Source organism: Cololabis saira, chromosome 2 (assembly GCF_033807715.1).
Source record: "Cololabis saira isolate AMF1-May2022 chromosome 2, fColSai1.1, whole genome shotgun sequence".
NCBI classification, from domain to species: Eukaryota; Metazoa; Chordata; class Actinopteri; order Beloniformes; family Belonidae; genus Cololabis; species Cololabis saira.
In genome coordinates this window covers 1,267,573-1,284,597 of record NC_084588.1, presented here as the reverse complement: position 1 = coordinate 1,284,597, position 17,025 = coordinate 1,267,573, and the positions used below count along the sequence as shown (strand labels likewise).

At 41.7% G+C, this 17,025-nt stretch overlaps 1 protein-coding gene across 3 annotated transcripts in view; it reads right to left on the bottom strand.

Annotated features, from left to right (window-relative positions):
* The window catches only part of cers3a (ceramide synthase 3a), a 134,446-nt gene that overhangs the window by 25,054 nt on the left and 92,367 nt on the right, over positions 1-17,025 (bottom strand). For all 3 annotated transcript variants that reach the window (XM_061735909.1, XM_061735901.1, XM_061735918.1), the window contains exon 4: positions 10,501-10,619. In XM_061735909.1, coding sequence (XP_061591893.1) covers positions 10,501-10,619 — 119 coding nt within the window. The remainder of the gene's footprint in view (positions 1-10,500; positions 10,620-17,025) is intronic.

Genomic DNA, 17,025 nt, shown 5'->3' with positions numbered 1-17,025 from the left:
AAGTGGAAGAAGATTCTTTGGTCTGATGAGACCAAAATTGAGCTTTTTGGCCATCAGACAAGACGTTATGTTTGGCAAAAACCAAACACTGCACATCACCAAAAACACACCATCCCCACTGTGAAGCATGGTGGTGGTAGCATTATGCTGTGGGGATGTTTCTCAGCAGCCGGACCTGGAAGGCTTGTAAAGATTGAGGGCAGAATGAATGCTGCAAAATACATCGAAATCCTGGGGGACAATCTTATTCAGTCTGCAAGAGAACTACGGCTTGGGAGAAGATTTATTTTCCAGCAAGACAATGATCCAAAGCATACTGCAAAAGCTACACAGGAATGGTTAAAAAAGAACCAGGTTAATGTTCTGGAGTGGCCAAGTCAAAGCCCAGACCTCAATCCTATAGAGAATTTGCGGCTGGACTTGAAAAGGGCTGTTAATGCCCGATACCCGCGCAACCTGACAGAGCTTGAGCAGTTTTGCAAGGAAGAATGGAGCAAAATTGCTGTGGGCAGATGTACAAGACTGATTGAGACTTATCCACATAGAATCACTGCTGTGATTGCAGCCAAAGGTGCATCTACAAAATACTGACTTGAAGGGGGTGAATAATTATGCAAACAATTATATTTCTTTATATATTCTGTTTTCACTTTGACATTGAAGAGTTTTTTTCAATAAATTTTTGTGTTAAAAAAGCCAAATTTTATTGACCAGGATTGATTTATGAAAGCACTAAAAGGGTAAAACATCCAAGGGGGTGAATACTTATGATAGGCACTGTATCTATGCATCCTATGTGACATTTTTCGACCCACTGCTTGTCCTTCTTAAACATGAAGAAATAGTCTATTCTTGAATATACTGAATGTGGGGAAGAGAAATAAGTATAATCCTTAGTTGTCAAGTTACTTTCTCGCCATACATCAACTATATCTAATTCTGCCATTAAAGTGCGTGTTTTTTTAGCAGTGCTATTGGGTTTGCGCATTCTCGTACCAGAGGAGTCCATGTTCGGGTTTAAAGTCAAATTGAAGTCACCTCCACAAATTGTTATTCCCTCTGATTCCATTATTATTTTGTCAAAGATTTGTTGATAGAATTCCCACCCTGATCCTGGTGGTACATATACATTATACAGAGTCATTAAAACACCATCAATCTTGCCCTTAATCAGAATAAATGTACCCTCCTTGTTTGTTATTTGCGTTAGATGTTCATAAACAATATTCCCTGAAATCAAAATGGCTTGTTGTGTTTTGATCTATTCGAGGATGAGAACACATGCTTAAAACCTTTCCTTTTAAGTTCCTTGTGTTCTATTTCTGTGAGATGCGTCTCCTGCAGGAAAGCTATATCTATTTTTTCTCTCTGTAATTTAGTTAAAATTTTGGTCCTCTTAGCAGGTTTTAAAATCCCGTTAACATTCAGAGTAATTATTTTCACCATTTATCCGATGGAGTGGAGTAACTTAAAACCTCCCCTTGTATTGCACTACCTTCAATTGTCATTACAGATGAATGTAGGTCTTCAGAACTGAAACAAAAGGGACAGAACAAAGTCCCAACAAAAATACGAACAAGAACAGTCTCTTCCGTGAGTAGGGAAAACTTTATTCCCTTTGCGTCCCTGTTGGTGGGTAGGGGGATATTCCTTCCCCAACGGTCGGGGCCCCCCCTAGGGGTGGAGTGATTTCTCCCATTCCTCCTAGACATGTCCAACAATAGTAATCCAGCCAGTCGGATGCTTTTTCCTGTGCATGTAGTAGTGACCAAGCAGTTTTGTAAGGTTAGAGGAAGCTATATTTCAGGGGTGTTTGTATGAAGAAGGCAGAAGATAAATAAGGAAAAAATGCAAACCTTGCATCTTAAAACCATGCAATATGGATTTTAAAAATAAATAATAAATACAACAAAATAAAATTAAATATTATTTCGCCCATATGTAAATCAAAACTGAGAATGTCTCTTTCCTGAGTGATGTCCTTGTGTGACTTTCACCCCCAAAGCTTCCTCCACCTCAACCTATAGCTCTCTTAGATTCAGTCCTGCATGGTCACTTATCCAACCTGATCTCACAAAAATCCGTGAAATGCCCACGACCTCTCACCACTATTTTCCGTGGTACCAACACGGAAACTGGTAAAATTACGTGTGGGCAGCACGGATATTGTACCATGCAAAGTCAATGGGATCCGTGGTCGTGATATATACACGAATTATGACATTATTATTATTTATATATTATTCTTATTTATAGTGGCTAAATTATGCGTTTTTGTCGCGCAAGGTATGTTTTTTTTTACTGTCAGTTTGTAAAAACACGTTTTTAACGCTGTTTTAGCAGTGTTTTAATGAGGTTTTAATCTGACCACCATGGATATAGTACTATGCAAAGTCAATGGGGGCGTGGTCGTGATATATACACGAATTATGACATTATTATTATTTATATATTATTCTTTTTTATAGTGGCTAAATTATGCGTTTTTGTCGCGCAACGTACTGTTTTTTAATGTCAGTTTGTAAAAGCCCGTTTTTAACGCTGTTTTAGCAGTGTTTTAATGAGGTTTTAATCTGAGCACCACGGATATAGTACTATGCAAAGTCAATGGGGGCGTGGTCGTGATATATACATGAATTATGACATTATTATTATTTATATATTATTCTTTTTTATAGTGGCTAAATTATGCGTTTTTGTCGCGCAACGTACTGTTTTTTAATGTCAGTTTGTAAAAGCCCGTTTTTAACGCTGTTTTAGCAGTGTTTTAATGAGGTTTTAATCTGAGCACCAGGATATAGTACTATGCAAAGTCAATGGGGGCGTGGTCGTGATATATACACGAATTATGACATTATTATTATTTATATATTATTCTTTGTTATAGTGGCTAAATTATGCGTTTTTGTCGCGCAAGGACCTGATTTTTAATGTCAGTTTGTAAAAGCCCGTTTTTAACGCTGTTTTAAGAAGAGACAGGCGATATTTAAAGTTTCTCCCATTTCGTCAACCACAGGGGATTCCCTGGGCGTCCCCTCTACGTCATAGAGTGACGAGGGGGATCCTGATCACGTGACGGATGCCCCCGAATAATAATGATTATGCTAATGATAATAGTAATATTATTAATAATAATAATAATAATAATAAGAAGAAGAAGAAGAAGAAGAAGAATGATAATAATAATAAGAATGATGATAATAATAATGATAATGATACTAATAATAATAATAACAATGATGATAATAATAATAATAATAATAATGATGATGATGATGATGATGATGATGATGATGATGATGATGATGATAATAATAATAATGCTGAAATTAATTAATTATTTATATTAATCATAACATTAATATTTAGTATAATAATAAATACACCTGTAGCACAAACCAGTGTTTATAGCAAACATTCAGAGACATTATCAGACAATGATTAATGACGCAACACAGTCTCACTCCGGAGGCGCAAATAGGCACAACCCTTCCTGTCGCCGAGATAGGCAGCAGGACAAAACGTTAAAATAGCACTAATAAATGCATATATTGATCTTGTCCATCACATACATCTACTCACGATATAAATATACATTTTATGGTCACACTTTGTCTGTTGAAAAATGAGCGGATATTTTATTTCGGAACCCTAACGTCAACATCTGTTATGGGATTCTGTCATAGTCGGAGTCCCCGCCCCCTCCGGTGTTGTCATGGTAACGTTTTGCCCCGACTGTTAAACAGGAAGTGCTGTACAGCTGATGTCTCGAACGTTAACCGTTGAACGTTAATTAAAGCAGAGACGTTCAATAAACTGTATAGAATATCTTTGATTAAAGTACTGCTGAAGTGATGGACACGCTCCATGTCTCCTCTCCATTTATTGAACACAAACAACATCTTAACCCTAAACCGGAAGGAGGTTACCAGAACTTTTGAACTTTTTTTAAAAACATTTTTTAAGATGTGTTTGCATAACTTAAACACACAGAAATGTATTAGCACTATGATATATTATAAATTTGATCATCCAGGATCATCCTGTCAGACTGGGGAAGGGGTTAAAGGGTCTATAAATAGCCATGTTAAGATAATGGGAAAATTTCAAAAGGTGAAACAATCAGTATTTAAAGGGGAAAATAAACTCAGAACTGGTCCAAATTGAATAGTATGACTATCATCAATATCTTAAAGAAATCTGGCCACAAAATACTCGTTAAAAGATTTTGACTGATTGTTTCCAGCTTGGCCCTTAAAGACGTCTCTGAATATACAAGTCAAACATCCATGATGTGTACCAACAAGAAAATCAAACTTTGTCGTAGGACAACAGTGAAGACATCGTTGGAAAGGTCTTGACCTCAGGAGCAACATATGTCAATATGAGATTTGTGGGCAATTCCTGCTCCCCAGGTGTGCCCTTTGAACCTTGTACCTGTGACACTTTTGAAGGCCTATAATTCAACAACAAAATATGCTAGAGAAATGAGGTCAACAGTTTTGGAAAGCTCTGCACCTCTACTATCATGCCCGACAGTAGTCCAATAGGGGGCGCCACTGAATAGGGTCAAAACCTATAAAAAACATGATTTCACCCTCTTACCAATACAAAAGTCAAAATCAGACCGAACAGGCGTGCTTCCCACCCTTAAAAACATATAATAAGCTTGCAAAGTTCGTGATCACAGTTTTATATAAGCGCTAATTCATTGGAACTACAAAAGCTATGACGTAGCACAATGCTGTGTATTGTAACTTGGCGCAAATTGTAGTTCTGTAACCTCTTCCGGTTTAGGGTTAAGATGTTGACATTAGGGTTCCGAAATAATATATCCGCTCATTTTTCAACAGACAAAGTGTGACCATAAAATGTATATTTATATCGTGAGTAGATGTATGTGATGGAAAAGATCAATCTATGCATTTATTAGTGCTATTTTAACATTATGTCCTGCTGCCCATCTCGGCGACAGAAAGGGTTGCGTTCAATGCCGTAACGTATTAAGCAACGTTTCAAAACAGATCTTTCATACCTCATCCCTCGATCTATTTTGTTTCTAAGTGTTAATGTGGTTTATAATTTGTTTTAATATGGCGTTGTAAGAGCACAAGCTATTAAAAATAAGGGCAGTAGAATACAGCAGGTAAGTATTTAATTTAGGAGTGTCATCAAAACCACACTTTTAAATTGAAGTACTGCTCTGATCGTCACATATAGACTGGATTACATTGGAAGTGTCATACAATTTGGTGTATTCTATTTGTGTCTGAAAATTTATCGCTAGAAATGTCATCAAACCATCTTTTAAATTGAAGTATATGCATTTAAAAAAAAAGAGGAATGGGGAAGCCGCTCGCGGTGATCACCTGCTCCGAGCGTCAAATCTAGCCGCAGACGGGATTACATTGCAGCCAATAGGAGCCTATTTGCGCCTCCGGAGTGAGACTGTGTTGCGTCCTTAATCATTGTCTGATAATGTCTCTGAATGTTTGCTATAAACACTGGTTTGTGCTACAGGTGTATTTATTATTATACTAAATATTAATATTATGATTAATATAAATAATTAATTAATTTCAGCATTATTATTATTATTATTATTATTATTATCATTATCATTATTATTATTATTATTATCATCATTGTTATTATTATTATTAGTATCATTATCATTATTATTATCATCATTCTTATTATTATTATCATTCTTCTTCGTCTTCTTCGTCTTCTTCTTCTTCTTCTTCTTCTTCTTCTTCTTCTTCTTCTTCTTCTTCTTCTTCTTCTTCTTCTTCTTCTTCTTCTTCTTCTTCTTCTTCTTCTTCTTCTTCTTCTTCTTCTTCTTCTTCTTATTATTATTACTATTATCATTAGCATTATCATTATTATTCGGGGGCATCCGTCACGTGATCAGGATCCCCCCTCGTCACTCTATGACGTAGAGGGGACGCCCAGGGAATCCCCTGTGGTTGACGAAATGGGAGAAACTTTAAATATCGCCTGTCTCTTCTTAAAACAGCGTTAAAAACGGGCTTTTACAAACTGACATTAAAAATCAGGTCCTTGCGCGACAAAAACGCATAATTTAGCCACTATAACAAAGAATAATATATAAAAAATAATAATGTCATAATTCGTGTATATATCACGACCACGCCCCCATTGACTTTGCATAGTACTATATCGGTGGTGCTCAGATTAAAACCTCATTAAAACACTGCTAAAACAGCGTTAAAAACGGGCTTTTACAAACTGACATTAAAAAACAGTACGTTGCGCGACAAAAACGCATAATTTAGCCACTATAAAAAAGAATAATATATAAATAATAATAACGTCATAATTTGTGTATATATCACGACCACGCCCCCATTGACTTTGCATAGTACTATATCCGTGGTGCTCAGATTAAAACCTCATTAAAACACTGCTAAAACAGCGTTAAAAACGGGCTTTTACAAACTGACATTAAAAAACAGTACGTTGCGCGACAAAAACGCATAATTTAGCCACTATAACAAAGAATAATATATAAATAATAATAATGTCATAATTCGTGTATATATCACGACCACGCCCCCATTGACTTTGCATAGTACTATATCCGTGGTGGTCAGATTAAAACCTCATTAAAACACTGCTAAAACAGCGTTAAAAACGGGCTTTTACAAACTGACATTAAAAATCAGTACCTTGCGCGCCAAAAACGCATAATTTAGCCACTATAACAAAGAATAATATATAAATAATAATAATGTCATAATTCGTGTATATATCACGACCACGGACCCCATTGACTTTGCATAGTACTATATCCGTGGTGGTCAGATTAAAACCTCATTAAAACACTGCTAAAACAGCGTTAAAAACGTGTTTTTACAAACTGACAGTAAAAAACCGTACCTTGCGTGACAAAAACGCATAATTTAGCCACTATAAATAAGAATAATATATAAATAATAATAATGTCATAATTCGTGTATATATCACGACCACGGATCCCATTGACTTTGCATGGTACAATATCCGTGGTGCCCACACGTAATTTTACCAGTTTCCGTGTTGGTACCACGGAAAATAGTGGTGAGAGGTCGTGGGCATTTCACGGATTTTTGTGAGATCAGGTTGCACTTATCTGTCTCGTCAGCGCTGTGTTTCTCTCCTGAACTCCTGCAGCCTCTCACTCGTGCGTGTTGTCATCTGGTCCCCGTCATCTCTGGAAGCTACGCGTTGCCATGGAAACGCTTTTCGGATACGTTCCTCCATGTTCATGTCCGATGTGACTTTCGGAGTCTCCACGTCTATTCCTTGCACCCTCAGGGCGAGAGCCGCCTCCCGGGCACTCTCGTAGGTCCGGGTCCCGCTGCTCCAGTGGATTCGGATTCTTGAGAGAGGGGTCTGGAAACGTATTCCTTTTTCCTTTAAAGCCTTCTTAATTTCCTTATAGGCTCGTCGCTTAATCATTACGTCGTTTGAGTAGTCGTGGTCAAAAAAAATCTGTTTTTCACCCACGCACACTTTTTTTTCCATGCTGATTTTAGCACCATCTCTTTGATGTCAATAACAGACCTGGGTGGTGAGTTTGAGTCGGGTTTAGCGACCAGTGCTCTGTGCGCTCTTTGGATCTCTAATTTAACTCCATCAGGCAGGGCGAGTTCGGTAGAGAGCAGGTTGTTGACAAAATCCACCATTGAAGCGCCTTCTGTATTTTCTGGTAACCCGTAGAGCCGTATGTTGTTTCTTCTGGATCTATTCTCTAAGTCAGTCAGTTTTTCTTGCATCTTACTGTGCTGATTAAGAAGCAACAGGAGCGCGTCTTTAACCGCTTGCTTCCAGGTCTGATATGCGCGTCTCAGCTGCGCTGATAGCCTCGCCTTGTGCTTGTAGAGTAGTGGCAGTTTCGGTTAGCTTCTGGCTAATATCCTGTTTGAAAGTAGTTAGCTCTTCTCTTACGTCCCTTCTGAGGTTGGACTGGAAATCTTTAAGAGTAGTTTGCATCTCGCGCTTGAATTCCTGCAGGTTTCGAGTAACAGAAGTTAATTCTTGCAGTATGTCGCCAGCTTGAGTTTTCCCAGTTAGCTTCGTCCTGTCGCCATTTTCTTCCTCCTCGGAATCCTCGGAGTCAGGCAAGGGTTGTAACGCCGTTTGCGTTATATTCCCTGTTTTCTGCGCACTTTTTTGTCCTCTGTTTGTCTTCGCTCCTTTCATGGTGACGAAACACAGCCTCTGAAGTGTTAATATCTCGAGTATTATTTAGTTTTGCAACCGACTGGTGCGGAGCTCCTGTCTACTGCTGCATTCCACTATGCCGCCATAACCGGAAGTCTGTCTTCCATTTTCTAATAATTGCTCCTACAGTTGATTTCTTCACACCAAGCTGCTACCTATTGCAGATTCAGTCTTCCCAGTGTCAGTGGTTGACATTTCCCCCAGTTTGTGTTTCTGTTCTGCCCCGCCTGTTTTCCATCTGCCCTGATTGTTCACACCTGTGTCTCGTTATCCCCTGTGTATATCTGGTCTTGTCTTTACCTTGCTCCTTGTCGGTCCGTACTGTTTTCTCCCTCCATGTTTCCACGCCTAGTTTTTTGGATCCCTGTTTTGTTCTCTTTTTGATCCTGCCCAGCAGCGCTTTTGGTTCTTGTTTTTGTGTTTTTGCTCCAATAAATCCTGTTTTTTGGAACTCCTGCCTCTCGCTCTCCTGCATCTGGGTCCTCAACAACCACATTCCTCACACCCAGCCTGGTGCAGGTCTACAATTTAGTTTCTCACATCCTTTGACAGCTCTTTGGTCTTGGCCATAGTGGAGTTTGCAATGTGATTTTTTTGAGTTTGTGGACAGGTGTCTTTATACTGATGACCAGTTAAAACTTCTTCTTAAAGAAGAAGTTACAGGTCTGTGAAAACCAGAAATCTGGCTTGTTTGTAGGTGACCAAATACTTATTTTACTGAGGAATTTACCGAATAATTCAATAAAAATCCTATAATGTGATTTCCTGGATTCTTTCCCCCAATTTTGTCTCTCATAGTTGAAGTGTAACTATGATGATTACAGGCCTCTCTCATCTTTTGAAGTGGGAGAACTTGAACAACTGGTGTCTGACTAAATACTTTTTTGCCCCACTGTAGATAATGGATGGATGCATGTAGATAATGGATGGATGGATGAACGGACGGACGGACGGACGGACGGACGGAGGGATTTCAATAACAAAACAAAACAAAGGAAGAGCTCTTCAATCTAAATTTGTTTGGCTTCTTTAGTTTTCCAGTTTTCAAAAAAGATTTTGATATCATGTATATCAACATCAGTGACTACGTTTCCATGCATCAATAACCGTTTTTCTAACCGGAATATTAGCAATAACCCGGTTGCGCACGGCCATGTAAACACCAATAACCCCTTTGAATAACCCGAATTTGCTCATATTCCGGTTTTTAAAAACCGGAATATGACCCCTGGGTTACTCCTTTTCTAACCTGAATGTTTGGTCATGTAAACGCCAAACGGAATATCCCCATCAAAAGGAATCTTGGTCTTTTGAGTCCAGGAAGTTCTTTTTTTTTTTTTTCCATATCAAAATGACTATACACGGGAACTAGTGCAACCTGGAGGAGGCCCGGTCTGGGTGACAGGCAGGCACAGAGTAAAAGAGACGAGTACTCTAGAGCACATCCAGAGCAATGGCAGACGTATTAAGGCCTTTTTGAAAATTACAGGAAAAGAAGAAATAAAAGAAAAGAAAAATTTAAAAGAAAAAAAAACAAAACAACTGTAGCAGAGAACTTGGCTTGCTACCCGGGCTTAGACAGCAAAGCAAGCAACACCAATTGAATTCATTTATTTCCAACTCCATTGATATCAGCCTTCCTTCCACATGCAAGCCTCCCATCTCCGTCCTCTCTGGCCAGTAAAGCTCCGCTCTGCTCCGCCTCGTTCAAGTGTGTGGAGTTTTGGTGGGGATGGGAGCGGCGCCTGAACTTGTCCTTCCTTTGTAAACCCATGCTTGACACGTCAAGTAAAGTCCTGGGGCAACGCGGGGCAGGGGTCAGGAAGTTCTTATAAACACGGAGAAACCAAGACCAGGAGGAGACTAATCACTTCATAAATGTAATGAAAGACATGAACATTTTGGCATTTGTAGGCAGTAGAAAGTACCGGGATACCAAGATTTACAAAAAGTTGCGCGAAGCAGGATTTTTGCGAACGCCAGACCAGATCAAGCACCGGTGGAAGACGCAGAAAAAGGCGAACTAAAGGGACAAGAAACAAAACGGTACCAGCGGGTCCGATTATCCGCCGTGCTGCTGTTATTGTTGTTGTTTTGGATTTGGATACAGGAAGAAAAAGCGGAAATGACGGGAATTGCGTCATGACGCACGCACACACACACACACACACGCGCACACACACACACACACACACACACACACACACACACACACACACACACACACACACACACACACACTCACAGAGACAGACACGCGAGAGTAGTGACCTGGCTTCTCTGAATTTTTTCAGGACTCCAGGATGATCCTGTCTCCGTCTTCTTCTGAACCAGCGTTGAACTTGTCTCACTGACAAACTGCTCTTTTTAGACAGCCCATCAATGTCGACCTACACACACACACACACACACACACACACACACACACACACACACACACACACACACACACACACACACACACACACACACACACACACACACACACAAACACACACACACAGAGCAAATGGAAAATTTTGTTGGTTTAAATAAAGGGGACATATAATAGAAAATCTTGAAAAGTCCTACATTTCTGAGCAATTAAAGCAATTTTTCTTTGGACAACAATAAATTATTTCAAATTCAGGTTCAGTGGTTAATATCATAGCTGTCTGCAGATGACAGTTTCACATTTCTAAAAGTGAAAGATAACGGGCCTAAGTCCCCTTCATGTCTGCCTCAGGGATATTGCATGCAGGTGTAAATTTTCACCTGTTTATTTTTAGAGCAATGAGGTGGACATCTAGCTGATACTAAGGATTCACTGTGCGATGTGACAAAATGTGTTCTGGGTTAGAAAAACATAATCATGTGGATTTGCTTTTAAGGAAGCATAATTTTTAGCCTGGTCAAAACAAGGCCAGCTGCACAAAAACGTGAATAATTAAAGCTGCAACCAGCGATGAACAGGCTCAGAAGGACTCAAAACTAAGTCCGATGACACCACCATGACTCTCTATGTCAAACCATTCAATAGTTATGGCAGAAAATAGGGACTATCAAATATCGACCAATCAGAAGAAGGGGCGGGGCTAATTCACACCAATTATGGTCAAGGACTCAAAACCAATTTCGGATGACAAAACCCACGAGTCTTTAATTCAATTCAATTCAATTTTATTTGTATAGCGTCTAATACAACAAAAGTTGTCTCTAGACGCTTTCCAGAGACCAGAACATAAACCCACCATCAATTATTACATAAACAATGGCAGGTAAAAACTCCCATAGTGGGAGAATAGCCTTAAGCCAAACAGTGGCAAGAAAAACTCCCCTTTAGGAGGGAAGAAACCTGGACCAGCACCTGGATCATAAGGGGGGACCCTCCTGCCTTTATGTCAAACCATTCAAAAGTTATTGCAGAAAATAGGAACTATCACATATCAACCAATCAGAAGAAGGGGTGGGGCTAATTTGCACCAATTATGGTCAAGGACTCAAAACCGAGTCCGATGACACCACCCACGAGTCGTTATGTCAAACCGTTTAAAAGTTATGGCAGTAGGAACTATCAAATATGGACCAATCAGATGAAGGGTGGGCACGCTTTTTGGTGTCTATCGTCGCCACAGTAACGCTTTTGACTGAGAAAAGTAATGTGCGTCGTCGCAGGATGGAGACGCACATTTTGATGTATAAAACACCTGGGTGCACGTTACGGTTCGGCCGAAGAAACGGCCGAAGAAATGGCATAAATTGCGCCAAAATTACACGATTAATTCAAAGTGGCCGACTTCCTGTTCGGTTTCGGCCATGGCGCCAAGAGACTTTTCTTTAAGTTGCAACATGATACAGGTGTGTACTGATTTTCGTGCATTTACATCAAACCGTATTGTGGTGCTTGAAGTTTCCGGGGGGCGCTGTTGAGCCATTAGGTCACGCCCATTAATGCAAACCATTAAATATCAAATTTTTCGCCAGGCCTGGCTTGCGTGCAAAATTTGGTGACTTTTGGGGCACGTTTAGGGGGGCAAAAAGGCCCTCCTTCCGTCGGAAGAAAAACGAGGAGAAAAACGAGAAAAAATAAATTCCTACAGATACAATAGGGCCTTCGCACTGTCAGTGCTCGGACCCTAAATATAGAACTAAAATAATAATGGTAACGTGTCCACCCATGTTTTGTTCCCAACAGAACATAAACAACAAACACATTCTCACTCCCAGCGCGTCAAAAACCGACGCTTGGTCAGGGCCCTTAGGCGTCAGTTTCTGACGCACAAGGTCGCCCTCAGCGTCATGCACCGACGCAGCGGGCTTTCAACAGATTCTAATGTAACCCGGCGGCGTCGTTTCAAGCCGCTCACAGCATCAATCCCATTGGATAAGTGAGGACCGGCTGCGTCGCTTCCAGCCGCTGGGCGCATCAGTCCCCCATTGGATAACGGAGGATCGGACACACGAAAGTATTCTAATTACTGTCCGTTTTGACGTTAACGGCGAATTTCACAATGATATCTGTAACATTTCTTAAGGCAGAAACACAACATTAGTGGGTTAATTTCCTGCACATCAATGTTCATGTTTTTCCCTTCATTCTGAGAAATAAAGAGTTGTTTTACGCTAAGAGCATCATGCCAGCCAATTCAGGCTTTATTCTAAAGGATGCGGCGGCAAAATGTTGCAAGGATGTCTTTGTGGTTTCCATTCGGAGCTATAAATCTGTTTTTTCCTAATCTGCAGGTCAACATATGAGACGTAAAATGGTTTTACTGACACCGGTACTGTCGCTGCTGCTCTCCTGGGCTGCGGCGGAGACGTGCCGGGGGACGCGCTGCTTCGGCGGGGGCTCCGGAGACCCGAGCCCGGGCAGCAGAGCCTCCAGACCCCCGAGCACCCAGGGGAGCACCCCGGGACAGCACCCAGGGGAGATGGACGCACCCCGCCGGGGCGCAGCAGCAGGACGCGCGGCCGCGGATTGCGAGCGCCTCCAGCGCTGCCGGCGCTGGCAGGATGCTCCGCCGCGCACTGCTCCGGCTCGGGGAGACGCATCCCCATCCCCATCCCCATCCAGCCCGAAAACGACACCCGGGACTGCCGGGGGATAGAGTGCAGGCTGCCGCTGAGGATCCGAACCAAGCCCCGGGGAAGGTCCTGCGTCGGGGACGGCTGTGCCCCGGAGGAGGAGAGCACGCCCCCGCTGCGTGTGTCCGACAGAGCCGCGCAGTTCCTGGCCGACTTCCCCGAGTTTGGATATCTTCATCATCATCATGATCATCTTCATCATCTTCATCATCATCATGATCATCTTCATCATCATCATGATCATCTTCATCATCATCATCATGATCATCTTCATCATCATCATGATCATCATCATGATCATCTTCATCATGATCATCTTCATCATCATCATGATCATCTTCATCTTCATCATCATCACCTTGATCATCTTCATCATCACCAACACCTTCATCATCATCATCATCATCACCTTGATCATCTTCATCATCACCTTCATCATCACCTTCATCATCATCATCATCACCTTCATCATCATCACCTTCATCATCACCATCACCTTCATCATCATCATCATCATCACCTTCATCATCATCATCATCATCATCATCACCTTGATCATCTTCATCATCACCATCACCTTCATCATCATCATCATCATCATCCCCTTCATCATCACCATCACCTTCATCATCATCATCTTCATCACCTTCATCATCATCACCTTCATCATCACCATCACCTTCATCACCTTCATCATCTTCATCATCATCATCTTCATCATCACCTTCATCACCTTCATCATCATCATCATCATCATCCTCATCACCACCACCATCATCATCATCATCTTCATCATCACCTTCATCACCTTCATCATCATCACCTTCATCATCATCATCCTCATCGCCACCACCATCATCATCACCATCATCATCAGTCAAGTCAAATTGCACGCGCGAGGTCCCGTTCATCGCTGCTTGCAGCTTTAATTAATATTTATATTTATATATAACTATTTTAACATTTCTAAACACAAAAACACGAAAGTGTCCTTGATAATTCAATAATACAATAGGTTCATGTTAAGGACATCCGTTTTAATTAGTTCTCCTTCGATTATGACATGTTATTAATGCTCAGTAGGCACAGGAGGTTTGTTATGTATGTTATGAGGCCTATTTCGTACAGTTCACTAACGCTTTGAGCTAGGAAGCTGAAATTCTAGACTCTGTATCAGGAGGTGACTTTCATCCACTGTGCGGATTTTAGAAATGTTTAGAAATGTTAAAATAGTTATATATAAATATAAATATAAATTAAAGCTGCAAGCAGCGATGAACGGGACCTCGCGCGTGCAATTTGACTTGACTGATGATGATGGAGGTGATGATGGTGATGATGATGATGAAGGTGATGATGAAGATGATGATGATGAAGGTGATGATGAAGATGATGATGATGATGATGATGATGATGAAGGTGATGATGATGGTGATGGTGGTGATGATGGTGATCGTGGTGATGGTGATGATGAAGAAGATGATGAAGATGATGATGATGAAGGTGATGGTGATGATGAAGGTGATGATGATGATGATGAAGGTGATGATGAAGATGATGATGAAGGTGATGGTGATGATGATGATGATGATGAAGGTGATGAAGGTGATGGTGATGATGATGAAGGTGATGATGATGATGATGATGATGAAGGTGATGAAGATGATGATGATGATGAAGGTGATGATGATGGTGATGGTAGTGATGATGATGATGATGATGAAGGTGATGGTGATGATGAAGAAGATGATGAAGGTGATGATGATGATGATGAAGGTGATGATGATGAAGGTGATGGTGATGATGATGAAGATGATGATGAAGGTGATGAAGATGATGATGATGGTGATGATGAAGAAGATGATCATGATGATGATGATGATGATGAAGATGATCATGATGATGATGATGAAGATGATCATGATGATGATGATGAAGATGATCATGATGATGATGATGATGATGATGATGATGATGATGAAGATGATCATGATGAGGAAGATGATCATGATGATGATGATGATCATGATGAAGATGATCATGATGATGATGATGATGATGATGATGATGAAGATGATGATGATGAAGATGATCATGATGATGATGAGGATGAAGATGATGATGATGAAGATGATGAAGATGAAGATGATCATGATGATGATGAAGATATCCAAACTCGGGGAAGTCGGCCAGGAACTGCGCGGCTCTGTCGGACACACGCAGCGGGGGCGTGCTCTCCTCCTCCGGGGCACAGCCGTCCCCGACGCAGGACCTTCCCCGGGGCTTGGTTCGGATCCTCAGCGGCAGCCTGCACTCTATCCCCCGACAGTCCCGGGTGTCGTTTTCGGGCTGGATGGGGATGGGGATGGGGATGGGGATGCGTCTCCCCGAGCCGGAGCAGTGCGCGCCGGAGCATCCTGCCAGCGCCGGCAGCGCTGGAGGCGCTCGCAATCCGCGGCCGCGCGTCCTGCTGCTGCGCCCCGGCGGGGTGCGCCCATCTCCCCTGGGTGCTGTCCCGGGGTGCTCCCCTGGGTGCTCGGGGGTCTGGAGGCTCTGCTGCCCGGGCTCGGGTCTCCGGAGCCCCCGCAGAAGCAGCGCGTCCCCCGGCACGTCTCCGCCGCAGCCCAGGAGAGCAGCAGCGACAGCACCGGTGTCAGTAAAACCATTTTACGTCTCATATGTTGACCTGCAGATTAGGAAAAAACAGATTTATAGCTCCGAATGGAAACCACAAAGACATCCTTGCAACATTTTGCCGCCGCATCCTTTAGAATAAAGCCTGAATTATGGTCCGCGTTAAATCGACGCAGAGCGTACCCTACGCCGTAGGCTCTGCGTTGGTGTAACGCGGAACCATAAATCAGCCTGGAAGTTACACGTGTCATTTGTTGATGTTTTTTCCAGGATTCTGATTGGCTGGCATGATGCTCTTAGCGTAAAACAACTCTTTATTTCTCAGAATGAAGGGAAAAACATGAACATTGATGTGCAGGAAATTAACCCACTAATGTTGTGTTTCTGCCTTAAGAAATGTTACAGATATCATTGTGAAATTCGCCGTTAACGTCAAAACGGACAGTAATTAGAATACTTCCGTGTGTCCGATCCTCCGTTATCCAATGGGGGACTGATGCGCCCAGCGGCTGGAAGCGACGCAGCCGGTCCTCACTTATCCAATGGGATTGATGCTGTGAGCGGCTTGAAACGACGCCGCCGGGTTACATTAGAATCTGTTGAGAGCCCGCTGCGTCGGTGCATGACGCTGAGGGCGACCTTGTGCGTCAGAAACTGACGCCTAAGGGCCCTGACCAAGCGTCGGTTTTTGACGCGCTGGGAGTGAGAATGTGTTGAAACAACATATCACTTGTTGAAATTGAGACATTTTACCATTTCATTGAAAATATCAGCTGATTTGAACTTGATGGCAGCAACACAGCTCAAAAAAGTTGGAAAAGAGCAAAGGGCTGGAAAAATAACTGGAAAAGCATTTGACAATAAATTATAATGTTAAGAATGTGAAGATTATAACATATACATCATATTATCAACAGATTAAAAGAATCAGCAGGAATCTGGGACATAAGAGACAAGGCCGAAGGTCAAAACTGGATGCTCGTGATCCCCGGGCCTTCAGACAGCAGTGCATTAAAACCAGCCGTGATTCTTATCACTGCATGGACTCGGGAACACTTCCAGAGGTCACTGTATGTGAACACCAGTGTCGCTTTATTT